The 27,707-nt window shown below is 21.4% G+C and overlaps 6 protein-coding genes across 6 annotated transcripts; 4 read left to right on the top strand and 2 right to left on the bottom strand.

Moving 5' to 3' along the window:
- Positions 1 to 122: 122 nt before the first annotated feature.
- On the top strand, positions 123 to 3,712 carry SRAE_X000193800 (Hypothetical protein; the record flags this gene model as incomplete). Its single annotated transcript, XM_024654596.1, has 6 exons — positions 123 to 163; positions 209 to 312; positions 366 to 628; positions 675 to 1,649; positions 1,694 to 2,074; positions 2,123 to 3,712. 6 exons carry the CDS (start codon positions 123 to 125, stop codon positions 3,710 to 3,712), a joined length of 3,354 nt encoding a protein of 1,117 aa, XP_024499408.1.
- Positions 3,713 to 4,338: 626 nt separating this feature from the next.
- SRAE_X000193900 (Hexokinase family and Hexokinase, N-terminal domain and Hexokinase, C-terminal domain-containing protein) lies at positions 4,339 to 5,833 on the bottom strand (the record flags this gene model as incomplete). Its single annotated transcript, XM_024654607.1, has 3 exons — positions 4,339 to 4,556; positions 4,608 to 5,567; positions 5,650 to 5,833. The coding sequence occupies 3 exons, from the start codon at positions 5,831 to 5,833 to the stop codon at positions 4,339 to 4,341; spliced, it is 1,362 nt and encodes a 453-aa protein (XP_024499409.1).
- A 5,442-nt stretch (positions 5,834 to 11,275) lies between these two features.
- On the top strand, positions 11,276 to 12,614 carry SRAE_X000194000 (Protein Wnt-4; the record flags this gene model as incomplete). The annotated part of the gene is made up of 2 exons (XM_024654618.1): positions 11,276 to 11,331; positions 11,549 to 12,614. The coding sequence occupies 2 exons, from the start codon at positions 11,276 to 11,278 to the stop codon at positions 12,612 to 12,614; spliced, it is 1,122 nt and encodes a 373-aa protein (XP_024499410.1).
- Positions 12,615 to 15,516: 2,902 nt separating this feature from the next.
- SRAE_X000194100 (Protocadherin-15) lies at positions 15,517 to 20,045 on the top strand (the record flags this gene model as incomplete). The annotated part of the gene is made up of 3 exons (XM_024654629.1): positions 15,517 to 16,661; positions 16,708 to 19,597; positions 19,680 to 20,045. 3 exons carry the CDS (start codon positions 15,517 to 15,519, stop codon positions 20,043 to 20,045), a joined length of 4,401 nt encoding a protein of 1,466 aa, XP_024499411.1.
- A 3,523-nt stretch (positions 20,046 to 23,568) lies between these two features.
- Positions 23,569 to 25,983, top strand: SRAE_X000194200 (Tudor domain-containing protein; the record flags this gene model as incomplete). Its single annotated transcript, XM_024654640.1, has 2 exons — positions 23,569 to 24,333; positions 24,388 to 25,983. The coding sequence occupies 2 exons, from the start codon at positions 23,569 to 23,571 to the stop codon at positions 25,981 to 25,983; spliced, it is 2,361 nt and encodes a 786-aa protein (XP_024499412.1).
- Positions 25,984 to 26,201: 218 nt separating this feature from the next.
- SRAE_X000194300 (Hydroxysteroid dehydrogenase-like protein 2) lies at positions 26,202 to 27,524 on the bottom strand (the record flags this gene model as incomplete). The annotated part of the gene is made up of 2 exons (XM_024654651.1): positions 26,202 to 27,399; positions 27,511 to 27,524. The coding sequence occupies 2 exons, from the start codon at positions 27,522 to 27,524 to the stop codon at positions 26,202 to 26,204; spliced, it is 1,212 nt and encodes a 403-aa protein (XP_024499413.1).
- Between the last annotated feature and the right edge of the window lie 183 nt (positions 27,525 to 27,707).

Here is a 27,707-nt window from a genome sequence, read left to right on the forward strand (position 1 = left end):
TATTTTTAGATATTATATAAATTTTATTTAACAACTAAATTGTCAAAAGTATATTTTTTGCATTTTTTTTTTTGAACGAAAAAAACACTAATTATAAATAATTAGATAAATCAATTATAAAAATGAATGACGATTCTCATCTTTTACAACAAATAATTTCAAGGTATATTTTTAAATACATTTTATTTTATAAAAAATATATTTATAGATATGAAACAGAAGAGGAAGAATTTCTTAGAGAAATTGAATCTATGCAACAATGTATAAATACAGACACATCAGATGATATGCCAGATGAAAGTCCAGTATTAGGTAAATATTTAAAATGTTTATTATTTCATATAAAAAATATGATTTATATTTAGGAACGTTGTGTAGTTTAGTAGGTGAAATAGGACAATTAAGAAAAGAAAATCGAAAATTACGAAAAAAAATTCTTGAAAATAGTGCATCGTCAAACGATAATAATACAAACGAAAGACATAGTGTAGCATTTAATGTTGGATCATTTATAGAAAATAAAAAAAAACATGTATCAACAAAACCTTTTTTTAATTATAGAAAAATTTTAAATGGTAACGAAATTAGAACAGGAGCTCGTGAACGACTATGTAGTCCAACGAAAAAAGTATTTAAAAAAATTTTTATTGTTAAAATTAATATTTTTTATTTAGGAATCATTAACGACAAGTTCATATTCTACTGATTATTCACTTGATAACACATCAAGATATCCAAGATCAAAAATTCCACCTCTTGTTTTACCTGAATTATCTGATTCTGATGAAGAACATTCTGTATTTACTGAAGTTACATTACCCGTTGAAAATAATAATATTAATAATAATACATTAAATGGTAATGAAGAAACAATAAATTCTCATGTATTAAGGCCTCGACGATCAATGATGCGAAGACTTCATGTTGTAAATCATCATAACTCTGATCATATAAGTCCTTCAAGTGTATCAGCCAGTTCCTCAGTTGAACCTCCAGATACTATGTCATCAAGTAGAGCAAGCTTTTTAGAATTAATTGGAATAAAACGAAAAAATGATCGAAATAGAATGTCAATGCCTATACCAACAAATATAAATTTGTCCTCAATTATAAATAAAAAACAAAGAAAAAGAAAAATTAGTGAGAATAATGAGCAATTTGATATTTCTAGTGGTAGTAGTATTGAAAAAAATAAAGGAAAGATAACATTTAAAAATAAAAATGATGTAAAAGATATTATAAGAAAATCAATGATTAAGCCTGGATTAGCAAAATCATGTAAAAGTTTATTTGAAAAACATACAAAAACACAAAGATTTTTTGATGAAAGTGAAGAAGAAACAGTATATAGAAATAAAAAACAACGACCTAAAAGTGTTGTATATTTAGAAACAAATAATAATTGTTTTCCTAATTCAAGGATGCAAAAAAAGACAGATAGTTATAAAAATTTACTTAGTAGTAGAGATGTATCAGAAGAAAGTAGACAATCAATAATAGATTGGCAATGTCTTCAAAATGAAAATTCAAATTTAAAAACAGAAGTAAAAACATTAAAAACATTTAGTTCTAAAGTTTCTAATGAACTAAGAGATAAAAATAGATGTTATAATAATTTAGAAGCAAAATATATATCACTTGAAAAAGAAGTAAATTTTAATTTTACATATAAAAAGTATTCTTATCTTTTTAGGTTACAAAATTAAGAGAAAAATGTGAATTTAATGAAAAATTAGATAAATTAACAATGAGTGATAGATTTAATAAATCACAATTAGAAATACTTGAAAATATAGAAAAAAGACTACTAAAATTTGAAACTGAATTTAAAAATATTAAAGATGATTACATGAAAAATCAGCAAGTATTATTAAATAATAATATAAGGGATCAAAATGCTTATCAAGCATGTTTAAAACAAATTGAACGTCTCCAAAAAGAAAATTTTGATCTTTTACAACTTCATGCTTCAGGATTAGATTTATCAGTATCTAGTGAATATGTTCGAAAGATTATTGAAATGATGCCATCATATGATGCTCTATATTCGTTTGCAATGAGAATTTCATCAAAAGTAAGTTAAAATTTATATTAATTGTTTTTACTCAATTTATTTTTTTAGTTGACGAATTTGCGAAAATTATTATTAGAAAAATGTACAAATTTAAATAATAATGAATTAGAATTACTTCATCTTCAAACATCATTACTTCTTGCACATGCTCAAATGGAAAGACAAAAAGTTTTGTTAAAGAATAATGAAAATGAAAAAAAAGATATACGATTTAAGAGATCAAATTCTTTTCATGGTGATTCATTTGTATCAAGAACATATCAATCTGAATCCAATTTTTATTTACCATTTAAACTTCATGGTAATCGTGTTGAACAATATAAAAAGGCTATTAAAAATTCAAAAGATATTATTATTAATACAAATGAACAGAATATTGAAGCTGAATTTTTAAGATTATTTGATTGTGCTAGATGTGTTATCAAACCATTTGATAATATTATTGATAAAAAAGATTCAACATATTATGTTAAAAATAATGCTCAAAATATTATTATGTATAGGAATGGAAAAGATATTAAAATAAGTCCACAAAATTCACCAAAAATTATTGAAAGGCATAAAATATTAAATATGCCAACAAAAAATATTAAAAATATTGATATAACAATTAATGAAAAAAATAATAATAAAAATGATATATCTTTAAATATGAATAATAATATAGGAAACATTTCTAGTAAAAGACCTATAAGTTTAATAGATATTAAAGAAAAAAAGCCACTTTTAAATCATAAAAAAACAAATTCAAATGAAGATGAATTATTAAATCAATCAAAACCAACAACACAAAATTTTATGGACTATATATCACCAATTTCTACACCTATACAAAGTAAAAAAATATATTCATCAACAATTATAACTGAAAATCAAATAAAAGGAGGTAAACAGGTGGAAAGAAAGCTTGTTAAACAAAAATCATTACAACAACCTGTAATAGGAACATCATCTCCCATATTAGGAAAAACAATTATTACAAAATCATACATAACTGAACCATCAGAATATAATGCTTATAAAACACGATTAGAAACAATTGGAACTTCTCAAAAAGATTATAATTTTCAAATACCTCCAAAACATAATACTTCTCAACAATCATCATCAAAAAATATTTCACAAATGAATAATTCAAGACATAATTATCCAAGTTTAAATACACCAAGTATGATACCAACATCACCATCAATTCGTCGTTCTCATGTTATATCAATAAAAAAACCTACGAAAATTGTTGAAAAACAGCAAAATAATATTTCACAAAATACACATATGTTATCTCAAATATCATCAATTAAAAAATTTAATCACCTTTCAAATTCATCTATTTGTGGAATACCTAAAAAAATTTCTTCATCAAGTAATCTTACACAAAATCATTCATCAATGAAAGAAGAATTAGAATGTTTAAATACTCCAATAAACAATGTTCGTAATTCAATCGCAAAAATGAATGCTATTGTTAAACAACATAGTTATGTTGATAACAATTCACCTAAAAATCATGTATCAAATTCTTTTGACAATAAAAAACAATCAAACAAAGTTAATGATGAACCAAAACAATTAGAAAAAGTTGTTAAACGAGCTGGGACATCTTGGTTGAGCCGGTTAAGACCTACAACAAAAAAATGAAAAAAAAAAATTAATTAAAGCGATTTTAAGTTAAAATTTGTATTTTTTTTAGACGAACTAATTATCATAATTTTTTAATCACTAATATTCAATAAGTATTTTCAAAAATAATAATGAGAAATGCTTTTGCATTAACGAAATATTTTTCATACAACATATTTTCTTAATAAATATATATTTCTGTTTTTAAAGAATAATTTCTTAACAGATGCCATGAAAATTCATTTTCTCATTATAACTTATAATATAAAATATTTTATATAATCATTAAAAGTAAATTATTAAATTAATTCAATATTTTTTTATGATAGAATAAAATTTGCAATTAAAAAAAAAAACATATAAAATTTTGTAATACAAAGCATTAAAATATATTTTATGGCAAAAAATTTACTACAATATTAAATGAAACAACAAAAGTTATTTTATTCGATTTTTCATAAGTAAAATTAAAGACGTATTCTATAAATTTTGTTCTTCTCTAATATTGTACATATATTATTCTATAAAAATAATAAGCAGCCAAAGCAGCATACTTTTAATTTGCAATGAACAAATTTTTATAAGGAAAATTTAAAAATAAAAAAAAAATGCTATTGATAAATATTCCTTTTATTTTATTAATATTACAACTTAAGTTTTTCAGTTACTGCAGCAATTAAAGCAGCTCCTCTAGCAGAACCTTCTTCAGCAGGAACTAATTGCCAGTTAACTGATGGATCAACAAGATCACGAAGCTTTTTTTCTAATAACTTGTCATATGTGGGATGAAATTGTATAAGAGCACCACCAACACCAATCTTAATATTTTTTACATCAAGATGACGTAACAATGCATTGATAGCTAAGAAAAAAAAATTATTAAAAAAAGGTAAATTTTAAATTTATTAATTACCTGCTGCAACAATTGCTGCTGATCTAGCTGAGACAACATGACATACTTCACGTATAATAGCATAATCAGATGTACCATGAGTTGATACTTCTAATTCTTCACAGATTCTTCTACAATGTTTATAGACACCTTCTGGTTCTCCTAAAATTTCAGAAATATATTTTGTAGGAAAAGATTCTGGCATATCTAATTTTTCTACTGGCATCCCATTAAAAAGTAATCTATCAAGATTTAATTGAGACAAAACCATACGAACAAGTTCTCCTAAATACAAAGCTCCAGTAAGTTTATCAATTATTTGTTTTCCTTGATGAACAGAATTATTATCAATATCACGATCAAATTGAGTAAGAATATCATCTAATTCTCCTTTTGCCCCAAATTCTTCCCATTCTGTAACAATAACCATTTTATCATGAACATAATTAGCACTTTTTGCATCAAATTTTTCAATTTTTTTAACATCTTCTAAATAAGATGAATTACAACCATAACCAATTACAACACCAAGAATACACTCAGGACCATATTTATGTGCAGCAGCAGCTAACTGTCCAACAGTATCATTCATGACAGCTTTTATACGACCTTGAGTTTCTAAATTTAATTCAAGTGCCTCTTCAAGTAATTGAACAACATCTTTTTGAAGACAATCTTTGATGTCAAAACCTTTAGTCCACCATAATAATCTTGCTGAACGAATTGATAACAATTCACATGGGTATGAGAAAACAAAACCAATTGGAAGACTTGTACTTTCAAGATTAAATTCTCTTAAAAATTTTTGAAGGCAATTTACGATAAAATTGAATAATTGATCTCCTGTTCCTTTCATTACATTTTGAGACACCATAAAATTACAACTAACTGCAACAGGATCTGCTTTATGTCCAGATAAAGTTAAAAGCATGATTCTCAAATTTTTACCGCTGAGATCAATTGCGACATACTCTCCTACCTCTAAAAAAAATCAATATAAATTAAATAAATTATTTTGTTTGATAATATTTAATAAATTAATTATAAACAAAAAAAAACTTACCAGATCCATCAGGTAAAGCAGGAACATAAGATGGTAACATTGCAATTGAACTTTTCTCAGATCCATATTTGAGACCTAAATCAAATTCTTTTTGAATATCATCTGAAATTCTTTGTAAACGAAAATCATCAATATGAAATGAAGCCAAAATATTTTGAACATCTTTGTTCCAATTAGCTGCCATTATCAAAAAGTGAAATTTGAACACAAATTAATAATTTTATATATTATTTCAGAGTATTTACCTTAAATAAATTATTTTTTATAATTTTATTTAATTAAGAAAAAAAAAATTTAATTTATTAAAATTAATTTCAAAATAAATAAATAAAATTTTTATTAAGAAATAATTATTAAATATTTATTTATATAGTAAATATAAAAGAATGTCAACTAAAAACGAAAATAATAAAAGTTGCTTTAATAGAAAGGCTTTAGTTATGAAGAAAGAAATTTAAAATTTTAAAATATTCACGTGTCTTATTTATTAGGGTTTCTTAAAGAAAAGCATTCGAAATAACACGTACATTTTTATGTAGTAAAGAATGTAGGCATATTTCAATTGTGTATCGGCAATAAGCTTATAGATAGTGATGTTGCCCCCCTCATAGTATATAAACGCATATATAAATGTTCTTATAATTCAAAAATTTAAGAACACATTTTAAATTTTGTTTTTGAAGTAATTTTATAATGCCACGCTTTTACATACAATATTTTAAACTTATATTACAACTCAATAATATTAAAGAAATATATTCCCATATATTTTTTTAAAAATAAAAAGGTTAAATATTTTTTTTATTAAAAAAAAATTTTTTTTTTTCACTAAAACAATATAACTATTTTTTTTAATAACTAAAATTTAAAAATAAACAAAAGATATTTTTTTGTTTTTTTTTTTGCTAAAAAAAAAATATATATATATATGAAGAAAATATTTATATTGATAAATTATAATAAAATCTAAAAATAGTTTCTTAAAACGAATAAAAAAATTTTTTATATACTATTTTTATAATACTATCTGTTCACTATTTCTTCATTCTTTTATATGATAAATAGTAATAATCATATTGTATGTTTTTGGAATAGATGATATTTTAATCAAATAAAATTAAAAAAAAAAAAAAAGAATTATTTAGTCTTAAAAATGATAGCCTTGACGCGCAAAAAAAAACTTGATTGTATTAAATTTAAGGCAATACTATGATATGTTGTAAAAATAAAATGATAAATATATAAAATACACAACATTTATCATTTGAATACATCTTTAGTCCAAAATGGCAATCGATTAAATGATAAAAGTGTGTTATCTACTGACAAGTACAATTAAATGAGATTTAATGTTAAAGTCATATGTGTATTACTAAAATTTTTATGTTCAAATATATATATCAACACAAGAAGTTATAATTTTAAAGCATAAAGTTTAATAACCAATAAAGCTTATCTAAAATTAATTCTTAAACAACTAATATATTAAAATCAATATATATATATTAAATATATATTAATATAACATTAATAACATATTGGCAGAAATTGAATTGGCAATGAAATTATTAAGAAATAGTACATATGAACATAACTGTTGTACATATTTATATATACGACAAGTAACATTAATTTAATAATGTTGCGCTTATAATAATATAAAATAACAATTATACTTTGTTGATTGTACTATTATTAATGTGTTAGATTTTAAATTATAGCAAGAAAAAAAAAATATTTTATTATTATTAAAAAAGCCGATATGTTTATAAAAATGCCTGTTATATGAGAATAAAAATTATTCTTTAAAATAATATTTTATATTATAAAAGAAATATGTATATAATATATATAATTTTTTTTATCACTTATATTTATATTAAGAAAAGATAAACTTTAAACTTTAATATATTATTTTTAAATAATTTACTTGAAAAGTACAAGAAAATAAAGATTTGTGTAAAGATTTATATCTAAAATACGGAAAAACAATATTTCATCAAAAAATGAAAATTTTTAAAAGATATTATAATTGAAAATAATATAAGTAATTCTAAAAGTAATTCTTTAATAATTTTGAAATGTTCACAATAATTATATATTCATGATAAACACATGCTTAAATTATAAATAAATAATGTGGTAAAAAAATAATAGTATTACATAGTTTGTTTGTTAACTAATTAAAATGGAAATTATTTTGTAAAAAGTATATCATTACAATCATTATTTATTAATAAAATTTTATTTAAAGTTAGAATAATAAAGTTAAAGTAAAATAAATTTATTAAAAAGAATCAAATAAAATGTTTAAGATAAAAATATATAATTGAATTAGAACAAAAATATTTATAATAAAAAAACAAAATAATAAGTTTGAATAAAGAAATAGAAACTTTAAAGTTATAATACAAATCAATTTGAATATATTATTTTAAAAGTATCATTTAAAAAGAATTTTTTTTTAAAAAGTCAATTAAAAATAACATCTTAACATATTTTGATAGCTGTTTTTAAAGACAATGTAAATATTTATTATCTAAATTAAAATAAATATACTTTAATATCCTTTTAACAACTTTTAAAATTTATTATTTACAACATGGATGGTATAAAAATTGAATCATATGATTGTATTTGTCGGATTTAAAAAGTATAATTATAAACAAAGAGAAAATTAAGCTTATATTAATTATAAAAAGATTTTATATATAGATATAAAAGATAATATTATTATTGATATATAAAAGATTATTATATTGTCGTGTAATTTAAACATCTATTAATCATTATATATATATATAAATGTTTTTAATATTATTTTTAATCTAAACATTAAATCATTTTTTATAAAAATAATTATAAATAAATATATATTAGTAAAAAGGTAATTAATATTAGTTAGCAAAAGTTAATTAAATAATGTACTCTTTATATGATATAATCATACAATAATACTATTTTATAATGCCCTAAATATAATATAAAAGAGTATGTGTATTTTGTTTCTAGGTTGATGTTCCACTTAATAATTTCTTGAAGAAAATTTTTTGATAAGATAATTATATACTTACTTAACACATAAAATAAAAATGATATCTAATTTACAATTAATAAAATGAGTAAAATATGATATAAATATGTAAATTAAAAAAATATTCATTTTCAATATGTAAATATTCTTTCGTACAAAAAGATAAAATGAAGGCAAATATTTTGATAAAAATGATAAGTTTATGTGAATACTCTCATATTTATTTACACAAAAATATTATTTCAAGTTATTAAAAATGTAAACTTGTTAAATTAATTTTTTTTTCTTCTAACGTACTTATTTTGAAATACTTCGTGTAATTATAAAGTTATTTAAAATACTTTTTTTTGTTTTTTAAAAATAAAAAACTTTTACATTTATAAGGTATTATATTTGTTATAATTTATTTATAAAATTATTTAACATTTATTTATTTATATTTTTATAAAAATTTTAATAAAAATATATTGTTACCTTAAATAAACTAAATAATTTGTTTGGTTAAATATAAATTTTAAAATTGAATTACTTAAATAAAATCAAAATCATTGATGAAGCATTAAATTTTAAAAGAATTATTAAGTGATTTTAATTGTAAATAACAATAAAATTCTGATTTATCTTGGAACATTAATTTTTAAAAAGATCTTTAAATACAATTTTAAAATTAAATGTTGGCAAACAAAATATCATTATTCAATAAATATTATTTACAACCATCTTAAATTAATGCTCCAAAAAAGGAAACATTTAAAATTGTCACACGTCAATTGTATTTCCTTTATAACTTTCATAATACCTTATAATAAAATGTACCGATAGAATAAAAAAATTTAGTCGGTACATGTCAAAGATTGTTATTTTTCCGGTCTCACAATATTATTATACCTAAGGTATCTTCATGAGCATAGCTGGCATTTAATATAAAGAATGTGATAGCGAAATAAATGAGAAAATATTTTTTTTTACAATATCTTAGTATATTCTATTGTTTGAAGGTATAATACAAATATATCTTTTTTATTTTTATTTATTATTACTAATATAAAATAGTCATATTATTTTTAAATAAAAACTACATAAAAAAAGAAAACAATTTAATTATAAATTTTATTATTCATTCTATTTATAAGGATCATCAACAATAAAGTATTTCTCAGCGCATATTTAATTCTTGACAATTATACTATCCTTTTAGCATAATAATAGTAATTGATATTGCTTCTTATAAAACACACTCTACATAAACTGTGAGAATATAGATTTAAGGCTTCATCAACTCCTTATGGTTTAAATCATTTTTTTTTATAAGTAGACAATTTCTAGTGATATATCAATCATTTAATGCCATACATGGGAAAATAACAAATTAACATTATTGATAATATTTTTTATATTAAGAAAAAAAAATTTTTCAAATTATTTAAAAATTCTAATAGAAAAATTTCATTGTTATGAAATAATACAAAACTTTACCTTTTAATCATACATATTTTAATTATTTTTGAATTTTTTTTTCAAAGTTTTAAAAAATCTTTAGACATATTTTAATTATGACATTTTCAATAAATTTATATTCAAGATAAAATTAAATTTTTTTAAATATAATTATAGTAAAAAATGTCATATAAGTATGGTAAAAAAAATTTTTTTTATAATAATTACTTTTGTCATTATTGTATTTAAATGTTTCCCAAAAAATTAAAATGTTATAAAATCATTAAAATGGATTATTCTATTGTTTCCTTTTTATTAAAATCTCATTCATTCTTACTTTAATGAGTATCATAAAAAAATAATTTCATATTCTAAGTTATTTGATCTTTATATGGTATTGATGTTATTAGTCATAATATTATTATTATTAAATGTATGCCATAGTTTATATTTGTCATCAAAATATCGGCATTCTTAATTCTTATTTGTTATAAGTATGGTATATAATAATAATGCAATATACCTTTATATTTTTATGAGTAATAGATTTCATAACTTTCTTAAGCTTTCTATTAATAATTTCTTGAAGAAATAAATTTTTTTATTAGAGATGTTTTCTATCTTATATATAAAATATAGCATAAAGCAATATCTTGAGAAAGAAAAAGGAGGTAAAGGGTTGGCATAGATTGCGGCATATTATCGTAGTAACTGCGAATAAAAATATTATTTTTAAAAGATATTTAACCACACCTCTTTGCCATTCACAATATAAAGGTTCATCTAGTCTCTGTATGGCCATTAGTTTCAAATTTCTTGATAGTAATAAACTACATTAAATATAATCAAAAGAAACTTTTTAATATTATGAAGGTCTATCTATTTTTGATGATGCCGAACAAAAAATTATTGTTTTTTTTTACTTTAATTATCTATATATCCAACCTTTTTGATTAGATTATAATTATTTTATATATTCGGGTTAATCTTTTATTTATCTTAATAAGATAAAATAAAGCTATTTAATATATTTAATTCTTAAAGTTTATATATTTTTTAATTTTAGTAATTGTTAAAAGAAAAATTAATCAGTTATTTCAATATTTTTATTGGTTTTGAAAAAATATTTAATAACACTATTATTTTATTAGTAAAATGTTTAAAATTTTAATTATTTTTATAACTATTATACAATTTACATCACCATGGTGGTAAGTTTTTTTTTTCTTGAAACTAATAAAGAACTCTTTAAAATCATATTATTTCCTAACTTGAAGGTCAATAGAAATTTAGCCTTTTTTAAAGAACAGATGTCTAGTTTTCATGTTAAAGCGACATGGCCTCATAAATTTTTACGATCATCGGAAATTAATATGTATTTAAAAAAAGCTAACTTTTAAAGAATATAATATAATAACATTTTTATAGGTTGTTGTCACAAGTTCCAAATAAAGATGAAGCAGTTACGATATCAGATATAAATTGTGCAAGCCTACCAGGTTTAAATAGAAGACAAAGAGAATTATGTCAAAATTATCCTACTGCAGTATCTGTAGTTATATCAGGATTAAATAAGGCAGTCCATGAATGTAGATATCAATTTAAAGAAGAACAATGGAATTGTACAGGAGATAATGGTTTTGGTGTTGCACCATATAAAGTTGCATCAAGAGAATCAGCTTTTGTTTATGCTATCAGTTCAGCTGCTATAAGTCATACATTAGCAAGAGCATGTTCACAAGGTATAATACCAAATTGTGGTTGTGGTCAATTACCAATGAATACCCGTCAAAATACTGATTTTATGTGGTCAGGATGTTCTGATAACATTAGATTTGGTAATTCATTTGGACGTAAATTTATGGATAATGTAGAAAAACAACATATGGATGCAAGAGCAATGATGAATTTGCACAATAATAAAGCTGCTCGTAAATTATTAGCAAGTAAAATGCAAAAATCTTGTAAATGTCATGGTGTATCTGGATCATGTGTTACAAAAACATGTTGGAAAACAGTTCCAAAATTTGATGAATTTGCAAGATTCCTTAAAGAAAAATATGAACGTGCTCAACAAGTTACTGCATCACCACAAAATAATGAATTAATTATAAGATCAACACATTATACAGTTGTTTCATCATCACAAAATGAAAAAACACTATCACCAATTAATTCAATTGAACATACTTTAGTAAGATCGGGACGTTTTCTTAAAGAAGAAAAACACCAACAACCAAGATTTGCTGGTAATGGAGAACTAGTTTTCTTAGATCAATCTCCAGATTATTGTATATATGATCCTAAAAATGAAATAAAAGGAACAAGCGGAAGAGAATGTACTTCAAAAACTTGCCCTAAACTATGTTGTGGAAGAGGGTGGACAACAATTCGTGAACTTAAACAAGAACCATGTCATTGTAAATTTATCTATTGTTGTGAAGTTAAATGTCAAACATGTACAAGAATTGTAGAAAAGCATTATTGTCGTTAACACAATAATTATATGATTTTTTTTTTAAAATTTAATAATGAAGTTTGTGCCAACATCTAATAATGCTTTTCTCGCAAACCCGTAATATTATATATATATATTTTTTAATACTTTCTTTTATACAATTTATTTATTTTCATTTATAATTTTATTATTTCTCTTAAAATTAATATACCAATTTTTTTTATACTATTCTTGACTTTTAAAATTTGATTGATATTATAAATAGATCTTTTAATAATAAACATATGGTTATAAATTAAATTTTGTTTTTATATCTTAAGATGTACTTGATATTAAACAAAAAACAAAAAAAAAATTCTTTATTGATATTAAAAAAGTTAGTTTTTTTTTTATTATATAACAAATAAATCAAAAATTGAAATATGAATATGAATATTTGAAGGGTAATTTATATCATCTTAGTGACTTTAAATTAAATGTTATTATTCTTTTATTGTGTTTACAGAAAAACACTCAAAAATAGAATTAAAGTTATCGTTGTTTAAATATTAAAGATAATTTGTTATTGATATGAAACTGGTGTTTCGAGAATACAAATTTTAAGCATTTTGAATAAAAGTTCAAGAAATAAGATAAAATTACACTAGTTTTATTTTATAAACTTGTCTTTTAAATGTTTATATAGCTTTTTGTAATAATTTATTAATACAACTATAGTTCAAATCTTGTCAAAATTATTTATCTATTTCAAATAAATAAAAATATACATAATTAGAATTTTTACTTTTGTATGAATATTTCTTTTTTTTTACTAAATATTTTAGTTATTTACAATTTTAAATGATTGTTGATTTTTAAAATAAATATTTTTGATTTAATAACTTTTAAAAACAAAAAGTATATTACTAATATTCATGGTTTTAAAAAAAAAGAAAACACGTGTAATAGGGATTATATTTTTAATAAAGTTAATAAGTTTATATTAGATAATCTTAAGATTTTGATAACTCAAAAGAAGATAAAATCTATTTATTATACTTTAATACATTTTTTGAAAAACTTTTATTATATTTAAGATTTATATTAGGTAATCTCTACTTAAATTGTAATTATTACATTAGCGGAAACATTAAAAATATAGAGTAAATTTAATATATTTGATAAGATTACTTAAACTAGTAAAAAATTCTCATACTTCTTATATCTCTTAGTCTTATTAATGGTGACAAAATTTTAAATATATAATATTTACTATAATTTACCTATTCAACTAATTTTACTTATTTTTAGTGGACATCATATAACCACATTATTAGTAAAGAATAATACCAAACTCGTTACCTCCTTAACTTCTTATTTTAAAGTCGTCTGATTATTGCAAGAGTATCTATTTCTAAAATATTTATTTTATATACCAAAATGACATTCCTATATATAAATTTTACCATTCCATAGATTAAACTTGCATTATTACGTGAAAAAATTATTAAATTGGTAGTTAGCAAGTCATAATTTTTAAAGTGGACATTAGCAAAGATAGCATTTAAGTGGGCATGTTTACATTGTTACATTTTTATAGTTAATATGTCATTTTTGTAATTTAAGTTAACAATTTTACTTTATTTTATTTTTTTTTATAAAAGTATATTAGTTTAAGTGGTAAAGCTATTAGTTATTAATAATAATTTACTCTTTAAAATTATTTTTTTATATTTTATTTCAAAAGTTCTTATAATTTTATTTGATAAATATTTTAAAAAAAAATACTAAAATTTTAAATTATATTATTCTAAAGATATATAAAATTACTTCAAATTTTTTATTTTTATATACTATGAATATAAATATTATTAAAAAATTTTTATTTATGATTAAAATCTAATTATTATACATTAATTTACTCTTAATGTTTTAAAAAATACAGTATATTTTATTATATTTTATATAATTATTTTAATATAACTATAATTTTATCTATATATTAATCATTTTTTTCTTTAAATTTAATAATCATTAACAAATGCTTAAATTAAATATTTTTTGTTTAAACAAAAAAGTTGATAAATTATTTGTATTGTTTAATAAAACACGTTCCCATTTAAATATTTTTTTGTTTAAAAACATTTTTTTTTTTATAAATGTTAACAGAATTAAGAAAAGAAAATTTTACTAGTGTTTAAGCTTCTTTAATTGAGTCAAAATTGTTTCTCAGGTTATTTTAAAAACCCTTATATATATAACACAAAAGAAAAAAGATAGGATAATTTGTTAAATGGTGATGTCTTTTATTATTAATGTTATAGTGATAGTAAGTAAGAAAGCAAACATATTCTTATCTCCCTTATTAAGATTTACCTTTACTGTTATCTTCCTTTCAATTGTCTTTACCTTCCCAATTAGTTTTATTGTTTGGTTAATAAAAAGAGATTATTAAATGCTAAAGTAATTTAGTCCATTTCCGGGCACATTGTCAATCTTTATTCTAAGTCATCATTTATTATATATATATATATATTTATATCTTTTGCTAACTTTTATTGAAACTTTTTGCTTTTATTTATTATAATGTTATTATAGTTGATTATACAAAAGAGGTATAATACTATTTGTTGAAAGGTTTCTTAATAGTTATTAAATAAATTTTCTTAAATGCCTATTTATATATACATATATTTAATTTATAATATATTTTTATTTTTTAATTAAAATAATTTATTATAGGAACGTTCTCAAATACTAAAAATTATAATAAATCATTTTTTTTTCTATTATAAAATTTTTATTCAATATTATATTATAATTTTATTTAATTAAGAAAAAAGAATATTTTCTTTATTTATTAATAATAAAAGAAAAGTTATATATGAAAAATAAAAAATAACTATCATTTCAAAATACCAATTTTTATCTATACAATTATCATATTCTTAATATAAATATGCGACAACTACAATCAAATAATATAAAACTGTATCAGTCTTATATTTCTAAGTCTACTATAAATTTTTTTTATTTTTCAATAATCTTTTTATCGTGTCTAATCTCTGACGTGAGCTCTCAAGTGTCAAATCCAGTTTTTTCTCGTGCTAATTTCTTTAACAACAACATTCCGCAGTTTCATTCATATAATGAACAGACAACTAGTAGTTCAGAATTATATCAAAATTCAATAACTTCTTATTATGATCCACAATTAAAAGTATCAGCAACTGATGGTTATATAAAAGAAAGTGCTACAAGAGGGACAATTGTTAAGATGTCACCTTCAGCAGTATCAGAAAATTTTCAAATATTGGTAACAGATGATGATTTGAAACCAGGAATGCCTCCAGCAACTTATCAATATATTCTTACAGGTTTAGGTGCAACAATATTTGCTATTGATCAAAGTGGATATATATATTTAAATTCTGATACAATTGTTATATCACCAACAAATCCAAGTGTTTATCAATTAAATATTCAAGCAAGAGAAGTAGGAACTAATCCAACAAGAAATTCTGATTCTAAAACTATATTTATTCATGTTGTACCAAATAAAGATGATAGACCAATTTTTGGATCAACTGTATATATGGCTAATGTTACTTCATTTGGTGGTCCAAGACCAGTTTTATCAATAAAAGCTGACAATGATTATGAAAATTCAGGAATGACATATTCAATATTTCAAGTTAGTAATGGTGCTGAAAATAATTTTTTTTATGATCATACAAATCATCAATTAATGGTAAATGGTCCATTAATTCCTGGAGTTAAATATCAAATTATTTTGGAAGGTAAATCAGTAACAGGACAAACAAGTCAAACATTAATTATTGTTAATGCTGAGACATTTAATTTTAAATTTACAACACCAACACCACAACAACCAATGTTTGCTATAACTGACTTTTCATCAAAATTGACAACAACAATTCAAGAACCGTCGGAAGCTGTCCAAACTTTTGTCACAGAAATAAGTGAGGCCACACCAACTAATACAGTAGTAGTGACATTAGGTGACTCTACCTCATTTTCTACAACATATTTTATAATTGTAGAAGGAAATGAGGATGAAATGTTTAATATTAATCCGGATACGTAAGTAATATTTTGACATATTTAATTATTTATTATATATTTATAGAGGATCTATAACAACAAATAAAAAATTTAATTCACATAAAAAAGATATTTATACATTACATATTGAAGCAAGATCAAAAAATCCTGATCAACATTTATATTGGACAATTATACAAATAGGTGTAAAAGATGAAAATGAAAATCCACCAATATTTATAGATCATAAACCAATTAAATTTTCAATTTCAATTAATTCTAATAGTGATATACAAAATAATATGTATATTGGTAAAGTTAATGTTAAAGATGATGATAATGGTGAAAATGGTATTGTTGATTTAAAAATAATGCCACCAAAAGATAAATTATTTAATATTGATAATGAAGGATATATTAGAGTTGCTGGTGAATTTACAACACAACATTTTGGTATACATAAAATTAATATAATTGCAACTGATCGTGGTGATCCACCATTAGAATCAAGAACATCAGCAATGATAACAATTGGGGCAGAATTTGTTCCAGAAGTTATTGAAACATCATATGGTACTACAAATGGTATGTCATCCTCATCATATAATACAATAAGTAGTGAAACACCTTCAAGTACAGAAATAAAATCTAGTGAATCAATATCATTTACAATACCTACTATACCACCAACATATTTTAAGACAACTGAAAAACCTAAAGTTACAATAATTGATTATGAAACTGAATCATCTAATGAATATGGTACAACATTTAATAATAAAGTATATACAAAAATACCTTTGTCAACATTAAAATCAACAGAAATGTCTATTGAAGAAGAAACAACAACACCAATATATACTAAAAAAATTACTAATTTTGGACCATTTTCACAAATACTTACAAATAAACCTGATTTTTCAAGTACAATTGATACTGAATCAACAGAAAAAAGTATAGAATTAACAAAACTATTAACTACTATTAAAATTACTACAATACCTACAACAACTCCAACAACAACTACACGTCTTAGATTAGCTCCAGTCTTTGATCCAGCTGAAATTAATGTTGTTGTTGATGAAAATGATGGTAATATTGAATTGGCACGTTTAGTAGCATCATATCCTGATGCTAAACCTGGAAGTATTACATATACAATAATAAGTGGTGATACAAATCTTTTTAGTATTAGTAGTTTTACAGGAACATTAAAATTATTAAAACCACTTGATGCAGAATCAATTAGTGAATATACAGTTATTATAGGAACAGTTGAATCTAATGTTTTAGAAAAAGATAATACAATGGATCATACAGCAACAGTAACAATAAAAGTTCATGATATTAATGATTGGATACCTAATTTTGAACAAAGTGAATATTATTTTGTTCTTAATGATAGTGTTGAACCAGGAACTATTGTTGGACAAGTTAGTGCATTTGATCAAGATAGAGATGCACCAAATAATGAAATTCAATATAAATTAACTAATACAGATGGTATGGAAAAATATTTTGGTATTAATAAAAATAATGGTTTAATAACATTATTAAAAGATGGTAAAAATCTATCAGGAAAAAATGTTACATTACGTATTGAGGCATATGATAAAGGAATACCATCACAATCAACATATTCTGATGTAAAAATTACAATTAATCCATCTAAATCAAAATTAATACCAAAAGAAGAGAATGGTTTTAATTTAACACCACAACATGGTTTTATACAATTTTCACAAAGAAATTATACAGCATCTGTTAGTGAAGCTGTTAGACCACCACATTTAGTACAAATACTTAATGTTGTACATAAACCAGTTGATACAAGATTTATAATATGTAGTATATATTCTGGTAATTTTAGAAATGCTTTTGGTATTACTACAGGAAGTGATGGTAATTGTGAATTAAGAACACAAACTATTCTTGATAGAGAAACTGTTGAAAAATATTTACTTAATATAACTGTATCATATGAAGGAAAAACTGATTATACAATGATATCTATAACTGTACTTGATGCAAATGATAATGTTCCACAATTTATATTTGAAGAAGGTAGTGATATGACAATTTATTTTGGTGCTGTTTCATCAACAGCTCCTGCTTTTACAAGAGTTTTAACAGTTAAAGCAGAAGATGCTGATTTAGGTAATAGTAGTATTGTTAAATATGAATTAGATCCATTATCAATTGATTCTAAATTTTTTACAATTGATAGTAATACAGGTGAAATTACAATAAAACAATCAATGAATCAAATATCACAAAAAAGTCGTAAAACATTTTATGAACTTAAAATTTCAGCATGTGATTCACCAATATCTGGGCAAATGTTATGTTCAAAAGCTGATGGTATTGTTAATGTTATAACAGATGCTAATAGATTTATAACAACAATATCTGGTGCACAACCAACTCATATAAAATCACATGAACAGGATATTAAATTAGCTTTAAAACAATGTTCAGGACTTTGTACAATGTTACATGTTGAAAAAATGAGAGAAAAAACTTCAAATCCAAGTGGAAATGTTGTAACAGATATCTTTTGGTATGCTATTAATCCATCAACAAAAAGAATTTGTAAAAAACAAGATTATAAAAAAATGTTTAGTCATGGATCAAAAGAATTAGTTGCTGGAAGATTACAACCATGGTTTATAGTTGAAAATATATCTGAAGATATTAAACAAGGAACAGATGATTCAATAGATATGAGTTATATATCAATGCTTCCAGAAGATTGGAAATCTATTTCAACAATATTAATTATTGCTGGTGTTGTAATTGGATTTGGTGCAATTATTATATCATGTGCTGTATGTATATATCATGGAAAATATAATAATAAAGATTCTCAAATACATTCATATCCTACAATATATCCAATGCCTAAATATGGAACAATTTATTTACCAAATACAGGAGGTCCTTATCCAATTGATAATAAATTATATGAGACACAGGTAGGTTATCACCACACAATTCCTGTGCACTATTAACATAAATATATTTCCACCAATTCTTATTCAGATGTTGGACTTACAGATTAGTGATGAAAATTATACATTAAAAAATAGTTCAATTCGTTCAAAAAATATATTACTTAATGGAGGAGGAATGTATGATCATAGAGATACAAATAGTCATTATGGTCCTGTTAGTGGTGGAATTCAAGATGGTAGAATAATAAATAATGGAATTGGAAGACCTAGTAATAATAATAATAATTATGGAAGACAACATTCTATTCAAGATGAAGGTGATTTTAGTATTGAAGAAAATATGTATGCATTAAATGCTCCAAGAAATTTACCATCAGAAAATTCTAGAGGTATACGTGGACAAATAAGTTATCAACAACATGACAGAGAAAGTACATTCCCTAGACATTCTGCTCAACACCATTTTTAATTCTCTTAATTTTTTAATATATCTAATCCAAATAATAATTATAATTTAAATTAATGATAAAGAAAAAAAGATATATAATATATAAAAAAAAGATTTATTATATAACTAAATCTTTGTCGCAATAAGTCCTCCAAAAACAATGTCAATGATTTTAATATACAAATTGAAAGTTATAACTAGAAATTCTTATCACCGGTAACAATTCTGTTTGTCGTATCCAAATTTAAAAAAAAAATGAGAAAAAAAAATTAAAAAATCAAATACAGAAATTAATAATTTAACATTTATCATTAATTTAATAATAAATCATCTTTTTATTACTTAACATACCTATTAATTATCTTGAACATTTATTAACTAAATGTTTTTGGTAATAGTTAGTTTTTTTTGCCAGAACCTTATTATAATTAATATTTTTAAATTAAATAATATAATTTAAATTAATATTATGTTGTAAAAAATAAATTAATTATTAAGAGAATTTTTTTTATTTGTTAATTTAAAATGCTTTATTAAAAATTACAATTGTTAGAATTTTTTTATAATAAAATATTTTAAAATAGTTTTATGATAAAAAGGTTATATATTTTAAACAAAATGAATAAATATCACAACTCTGTCAATTTATTATAAAACATCACATAAATAAAATAATATTTTACATAATACATTTGGTAAATTAACATTTTTAAATTTAAAAATATATATGTTTGATATTTGTATTATTTATGAATTTTTTTTTATCAACATCTCAATACATTAAAAAAAAATTAAACATGTTCTTATAAAAGATTTAAAATTTAACAACGTTTACTACAATCTTTAGAAAAATTTTTTACAACATTATATTTTGTTCATACTTCTTAAAGAAATGTAATATATTTATAATAAAATGAAAAATATCTTGAATATTGTTTTTTAAAAAAATTTAAAACGTAAAAATTTATTGTTTAAATTATTTAGTATATATCTGATATTTTTAAAAAAATTTAAATTAACTTTGTGTTTCGTTTCCGCTTTTAAATTAAAATATATATTATTTTACCATTTTTTTTGTTTATTTTTTTTTATTTTTTAAATTAATCTTATTGTTCATTACTTTTCTAACTCATATAAATAGTCATTTAATGATGCTAAGAATAAAATATACATTACTATTAAAGAATAAAATTTTACAATTTGTTTAAAAGTTTATTGTTTAATATTATATTAAATGTATAAAAAAAAATCTTTGAAATGTATATTTTTAATTAAAATGATATTTATTTTATATGAGAAAATGTAATTAGTTATATTGCTTAATGACGCATAGATATATTTAATTCCTAAATCAAAATTGAAAAAAGAAATAATATAAAAAAAGATAGTGTGATTATTGAATATATATTAGTCCATATAATGAACATTTTCTTACTATAATATAAACATTCATTTATAAATGAATCTTTTTATTTTTAAAACTTATTCTATACATTGTATAATATTTTTTTTTGTTAAAAGTATAATTTCTTATAAAGTATTATTTTAAATCTTTTTTTATTGTAATTTATTTAAACTTTATAAAAAAAAATATAATGTCATAAGACTTTTAAGAGTTTTAATGTTTTTTTTAATTTATTTTTAATTTAAAATGGATGAATAAGAAAAAAGAATAAGTATTTTTGTTTCATTTAATTAAGATTTAATGTTTAAGTTAAATAGATTTAAATCAACAAAAATATTTGTTACAAAATACTTATAACAATATTTTTCAATGACAGTAGTTAAAAAATTATTTTTAGTAATTTTATTTTATAACAAAATTTTGATTATGTTAAACATACAAAATAACTAACATTTTTCATTTCTATTTTACTTTATTTTAAAATATGACCGATGTTACTACATAATTTTTAAATAGCAATATATTTCCGTTTTATATTAATTATTTTATTTAAAAATTTTGTAATACTTAACAATTAAAAAACTTTTTTTAATATCAAAAATTTATATTTATATATCATTAAAATTCTAATTTTAATTAAACTAACAATTAGTGATATTAATAAAATTGTTATTTTATAACAAAACATCTGTTTTAAGTTATATATAAAATATATGTTCATTAAAAATATTAAATTGTATAATGAAAGTTTATTGATTTTTTTTTACCTTATTAAGTATTTTACTATCAGAAATATAAAACATTTAATTTTACTTGTAAAAAAAATTATGATAATATATAAAGTTAACCATTAATCTATTAAAAAATCATAGTTATCAAAAAAAATTTATTTTTAAAATAATATCATTTTTTTATAAAAATTCTTTTCTTTATTATTAATATAAAGTAAAAAGTGAATAAAATTTATGCAACAACTTAAAATTACATTTTTATAAAAATCACTTTTTTTCTCTTTTCAGATTTATTTAAATTTTTAAAAACCTTTTAAAAAATTATTTTTACTTTCAATAGATATAAATTATTGTAAGAAGAATAATTTATTTGTTAAGTAAAGTTTAATGTATATTTCAATGTTTTTAAAACATGAATAATGTACTAAACTTTATATAATATTTTTATTTATAAAATTTAAAATATTTCATCATAAACTACCCTTATATATATCAAATATTATTTTTTTTCATAAATATAAATTTTAAGATTTCTTTTGATGTCTTCATATAGATTGAATGATAATTTTTAAATATACTTCCATTTTTTGTTATACAGCATATAATATTTGAAAAATTCAAATTATACTTAATAAAAAAATTTTAATGAAAAATGAACAATTAATTATTTAAATATTAAAAGAATATGCATATTAATTTTTACATAAATTATATAATTTTAAAAGATGATATATAATTTTAATATTATATAAATTTTACATTATAATTATAAAAATTGAATTTCTAAATTATATGTCATACTTTAATTTTTGTAAACATATTTTAGAAATATATTTATACAAATTTATTTAAAAATGTCATATTTACTTGAAGATAATATTAAATTGTACTTTAAGATACATATTAGTAAAATTGAATTTATTTTTAATATTAAAAAGGATACTTATATTTAAAATACATAAGTTACAATAACTGACTCATTCAATTTAAAAAAAAAGTATTATTAGATTTTATCTATTTAATTAATGTTTTATTCTTTTTGTTTTTTTTTGTAATTTCATTAAATATTTAATAATTATTAAATATAATTATTAGTATAATTGTATTAATTATTGTAAAATTATAATTCTTATTGTTTTAATTTTGTATCTTATTACACTGTTCCAAGCCTTTTATTGTAAAGAGAATAGTAAATGGCAAACAATAATGTATTAATAATATTATCATATACCATATATTGAAATTATACAACAATATTACATTATTTTAGTATGACAATAAAAAAATTTTTTTTATTAGTATTAATTGCTTGGAATATTTAATAAAATTGTTGTGATAAAATTTCTTATAATTTTTATTTTTAAAAAATATAATTTTTTATATGTTTATTTTTATTTTTAGAATAAACATGGCTGCAAAAAAGTCCAAATTATTGACTAAAAAACAACGTAAAGCTAAAGAACAAAAAGAAAAAGAGAAAGATGAAGAAAAAAAGAATACAAAAGGTGGATCATCTGAAATTATTTGCCCTGAAAATTTTAAAATCACCAGTGCATTAGATAGTATACGCCTTCAGGAAACATTAAAAAATGCTTATGTTACAATGCAACAACAATTAAATACAACTGAATTTGTCTCTAAAATAGAATCATTACATTCAAAAAGACGTAAACTAGAAGAGGATAATTTGAATGGTGATAGTTTTCAAAGTATATCAAAAAATTATTTAAAAAGAGACATTTTAAATTGGAACAAAAAAGTTCTCATAGATTCAGGAATTATAAATTTTTCTGAAAAAATTAATGGTACACTTAATAATTATAATTATATAAGACATTGTGAAGCAAAAGGGCATGAACAAGTTGTTATAAGGAATATTGTTAGTCCATCATGTTTTTTTGTTAGACGTAAAGATTCATCATATAAAAATCTTGAAATTCGTCTACCATGTACAATTCAACAATTTAAATGGAATGATAAAATTGTTACAAATCGTAGAGATGGACAAAATGATAAAGAATTATTATCAATAAGACAATGTATTGGTTGTTATGTTCTTGCACCATATACAAAAGATTTATATGTTCGTGCTCGTATTATTGGTGTTTCTGAATCTTCAACATATGTAAAAGTTATATATATTGATCATGGATCAATTTCCTGGGTACATAAGGTATTTTTTTTTATTAAATACATTAAAATAAATAATAATAATTATTTCTTTTAGAAAACTCTAGCAGTATTGGATGATGAAAGATTTAATTATCGTTGGGAAACAAGACCAGTAGGATTAAAAAATGTTTACCCTAAACCTTCTGCTGATGGAACAGAAATTGAATGTTGGACAATTGATCATATAAATGCTTTTAAAACAATCGTAAATCAATATGAAAAATTTGAATTTAGAACAGTTTTTCATGAAAAAAGAATTTATGCAAATAATTTTCAAATGGTTGAAATTTATCCAGTAAAAGATTTTTTAACATCAACACCATGTAATTATTTTCCTGAAGAAATTGAAGATAGTGATGATGAAGATTGTATTAATTCAATAATTCATTTGGATGATTGTCTTAAAAGTAAAGCATTAGAACAAAATGGAAAAAAACCTATGAGTATAAATGCAGAATTGGTTAAAAAATATCCAAAATTATTTTATAGAAAAAGATATATTGGTAAAAGAGCAATTGAACCACTTTATGATGTTGTACCAGAAGGAGAAAATAAATTTATTCAAAAATATACATTACCATGGTTTAGATATTTTCCACCACCAAATAAAAGTTCTACACCAACATTTTGGACTAGATTTTCTAAATACAAATTAAGTGAAAAAGATATTGAACCAAGTTATGAAATGAATTATAAAGTTGATCATTGGAATTATGAAAAATTAAAAAATCATGGATATATTTTTAATAATAAATATATTGTTGTTGATTTATTAAAACCATATTTTCCATTTAATGCACAAAAATTAACAGGTATTCCATTAAACAAAGATGAAGTGGTTCAATTAAAACGTCAATTAATGGAAGAAAATGGAAATTCAAGACAAATTTATGATAATCATATTGAAAATAAATTAGAATACCATCATGAAAATATTGTATCATTATCAAGGAAGTACTTAAAAACAGACAATGTTCCACATCTTACTATTCAAGATATTATTTCATCATGGCAAGAAGGCCAACCATGTTATTGTACGATTAATGTTTCATTTACACTTGATAGTGGAATGTGGTATAGATTTGAAGTAATTGGTTTTAAACCTGTATTTAATAAATATCAAAATACTTTTTTAGTTAAAGCACGTTATCTTGATACAAATGGATATGAAGTATTTGATATTTCTAATCTTTATCAACTTCCAGAAACATCTGATAGTGATTTACCACTGGTTCTTAATTTTGATTATGACAAAATTAGAATAAAAAATGAAAAAATATGTTCAGAAGATGAAATATTTACTTCATATATCAAAACACTTCTTGCAATAACACCATATAATATACCAATTGTTGTAGAAATTGATACAGAAAATACATTTTCAAATTTTCCTAATACAAATAAATGGTCACCTAATTTTCATACAATTACTGATGTACTTAAAACTGACATAAAAATTAAAAATCTCTATACATTTAAATTTAACAAAGTTGGTGAATTTTATAGTTCTCAAACTGAATTTGAACTATTAGAACATCATAATAAATTTAAGGAATTATTTAAAAATGTTACTTGTCAAAGTAGTGATAACGAGGAAATTTATTATAATATGGATAATATTAATGATTATGATCAAACATTCATAATGTAGCATCACAAATGTAATGTCGCTAAAAAATTCAGCAAAATTTTATTTTAACGCTTTTTTTTATTACATATATTAAATTATGTAATAATTAAAAACTTTTTTAAATGAAGTTTTCTTTTGAATATTAATTATCACAATCACTTAAATTAAAAAATAATGCTTTTTTGTTGATAAATTTTTTTATAAAATATGTATGGTTATTTATATAAATAACAAATAAATTAAAGCTTACTTTTACTGGATTTAAAAATATTTTTTAATTTATTGGCTAAAATTAAATTTCCTTTTACGTTCATTTTTCCTGAAAAAATAGCATCTTGTATGGATGCTTTTCCGTTTATAATATTAAAAAACAGAGTTTCATTAAATATTATAGTACAAGGAGCATCATCGATTTTTTTCTCTTCAACAGTTTTGTTAACAAAATCCAATAAAATGTAAGATTTAGTTTTGTCTTCTTTTTTGATAACAAATTGATACACATTATTTACCTTTTCACACATTGATGGTGTTAATATTTTGTTAAAAAATTTAATCGCATCTGATAAATTTTGAATATTTGTTACAGATTTGCTTTCTCTTGCAAATGATTTAAGATCTTCTTCTGGAATGAAGAAATCTGGTGTCAATGGTGCACCAGGTTTACATTCATATTCTTCAAAATTAGTAATACCTTCATTTCTTAATATATTTTCATCAATAACAAAATTTCCTGTAAATTCTGAAGAATTTTTTGAAAGAACAGCATAAGCAGCATCAGCTAATATTGAAGGTTTCCTTGAGCCTTCTTCACCTTCTCCAGAACTTATCATTTCCATTGCAGCAGTCCAAATAGCTGTTTTTGGCCAAAGAGCATTAACAGCAATATTATAATCTCTAAATTCTTCATGCATTCCTAAAACACACATAGACATTCCATATTTTGTCATTGTATATGCTACATGATTTTGAAACCACTTTTTATCCATAACAAGTGGTGGTGAAATATTCAAAATATGTGGATTACTTGATTTTTTTAAATGTGGTATACATTTTTGTGACATGAGATAGGTACCTCTTACATTTACCTGATGCATTAAATCATACTTCTTTGCATTTGTTTCAAGAGTACCAGTTAAACTTATAGCACTAGCATTATTAATTAATACATCAATACCATTAAATTTTTTTATTGTTTCTGCTATACAATTTTCAATTGACTGTTCATCTCTTACATCAACAACACATGGTAATGCTTTACCACCAATTTTTTCAATTTCTTCAGCAACTGAATAAATAGTTCCAGCAAGTTTTGAATGTGGTGTTGCTGTTTTAGCAGCTATTACAATATTAGCACCATCTTTTGCTAATTTTAAGGCAATTTCTCTTCCAATACCACGAGATGCACCAGTAATAATAACTGTCTTTTTAGCAAATTTTCTAAATACAAATATTATTATAAATAAATTATTTTTATAGTAATTTTTTACCCAGTATTCTGATAAATCATTAGGAGTAATTAAAAAATTAAATTTATAAATTAAAACATACCCAATATTCAACATAATTATATAATATAATGTTAAAATGAAAGATTATTCTATCACTAAAATATTAAATGATTAGATAATAGTAAATGTTATATTGATAAACAAAAAAAGGTTAAATATATAATTATCGTTAAAACGAGTAAAGTATAAACTACGGAAAAATAAAATAACAAATTTCTTTTACAATATGTTATTTTT

This window comes from Strongyloides ratti, scaffold srae_chrx_scaffold0000003, assembly GCF_001040885.1.
Source record: "Strongyloides ratti genome assembly S_ratti_ED321, scaffold srae_chrx_scaffold0000003".
Classification (NCBI taxonomy): Eukaryota; Metazoa; Nematoda; class Chromadorea; order Rhabditida; family Strongyloididae; genus Strongyloides; species Strongyloides ratti.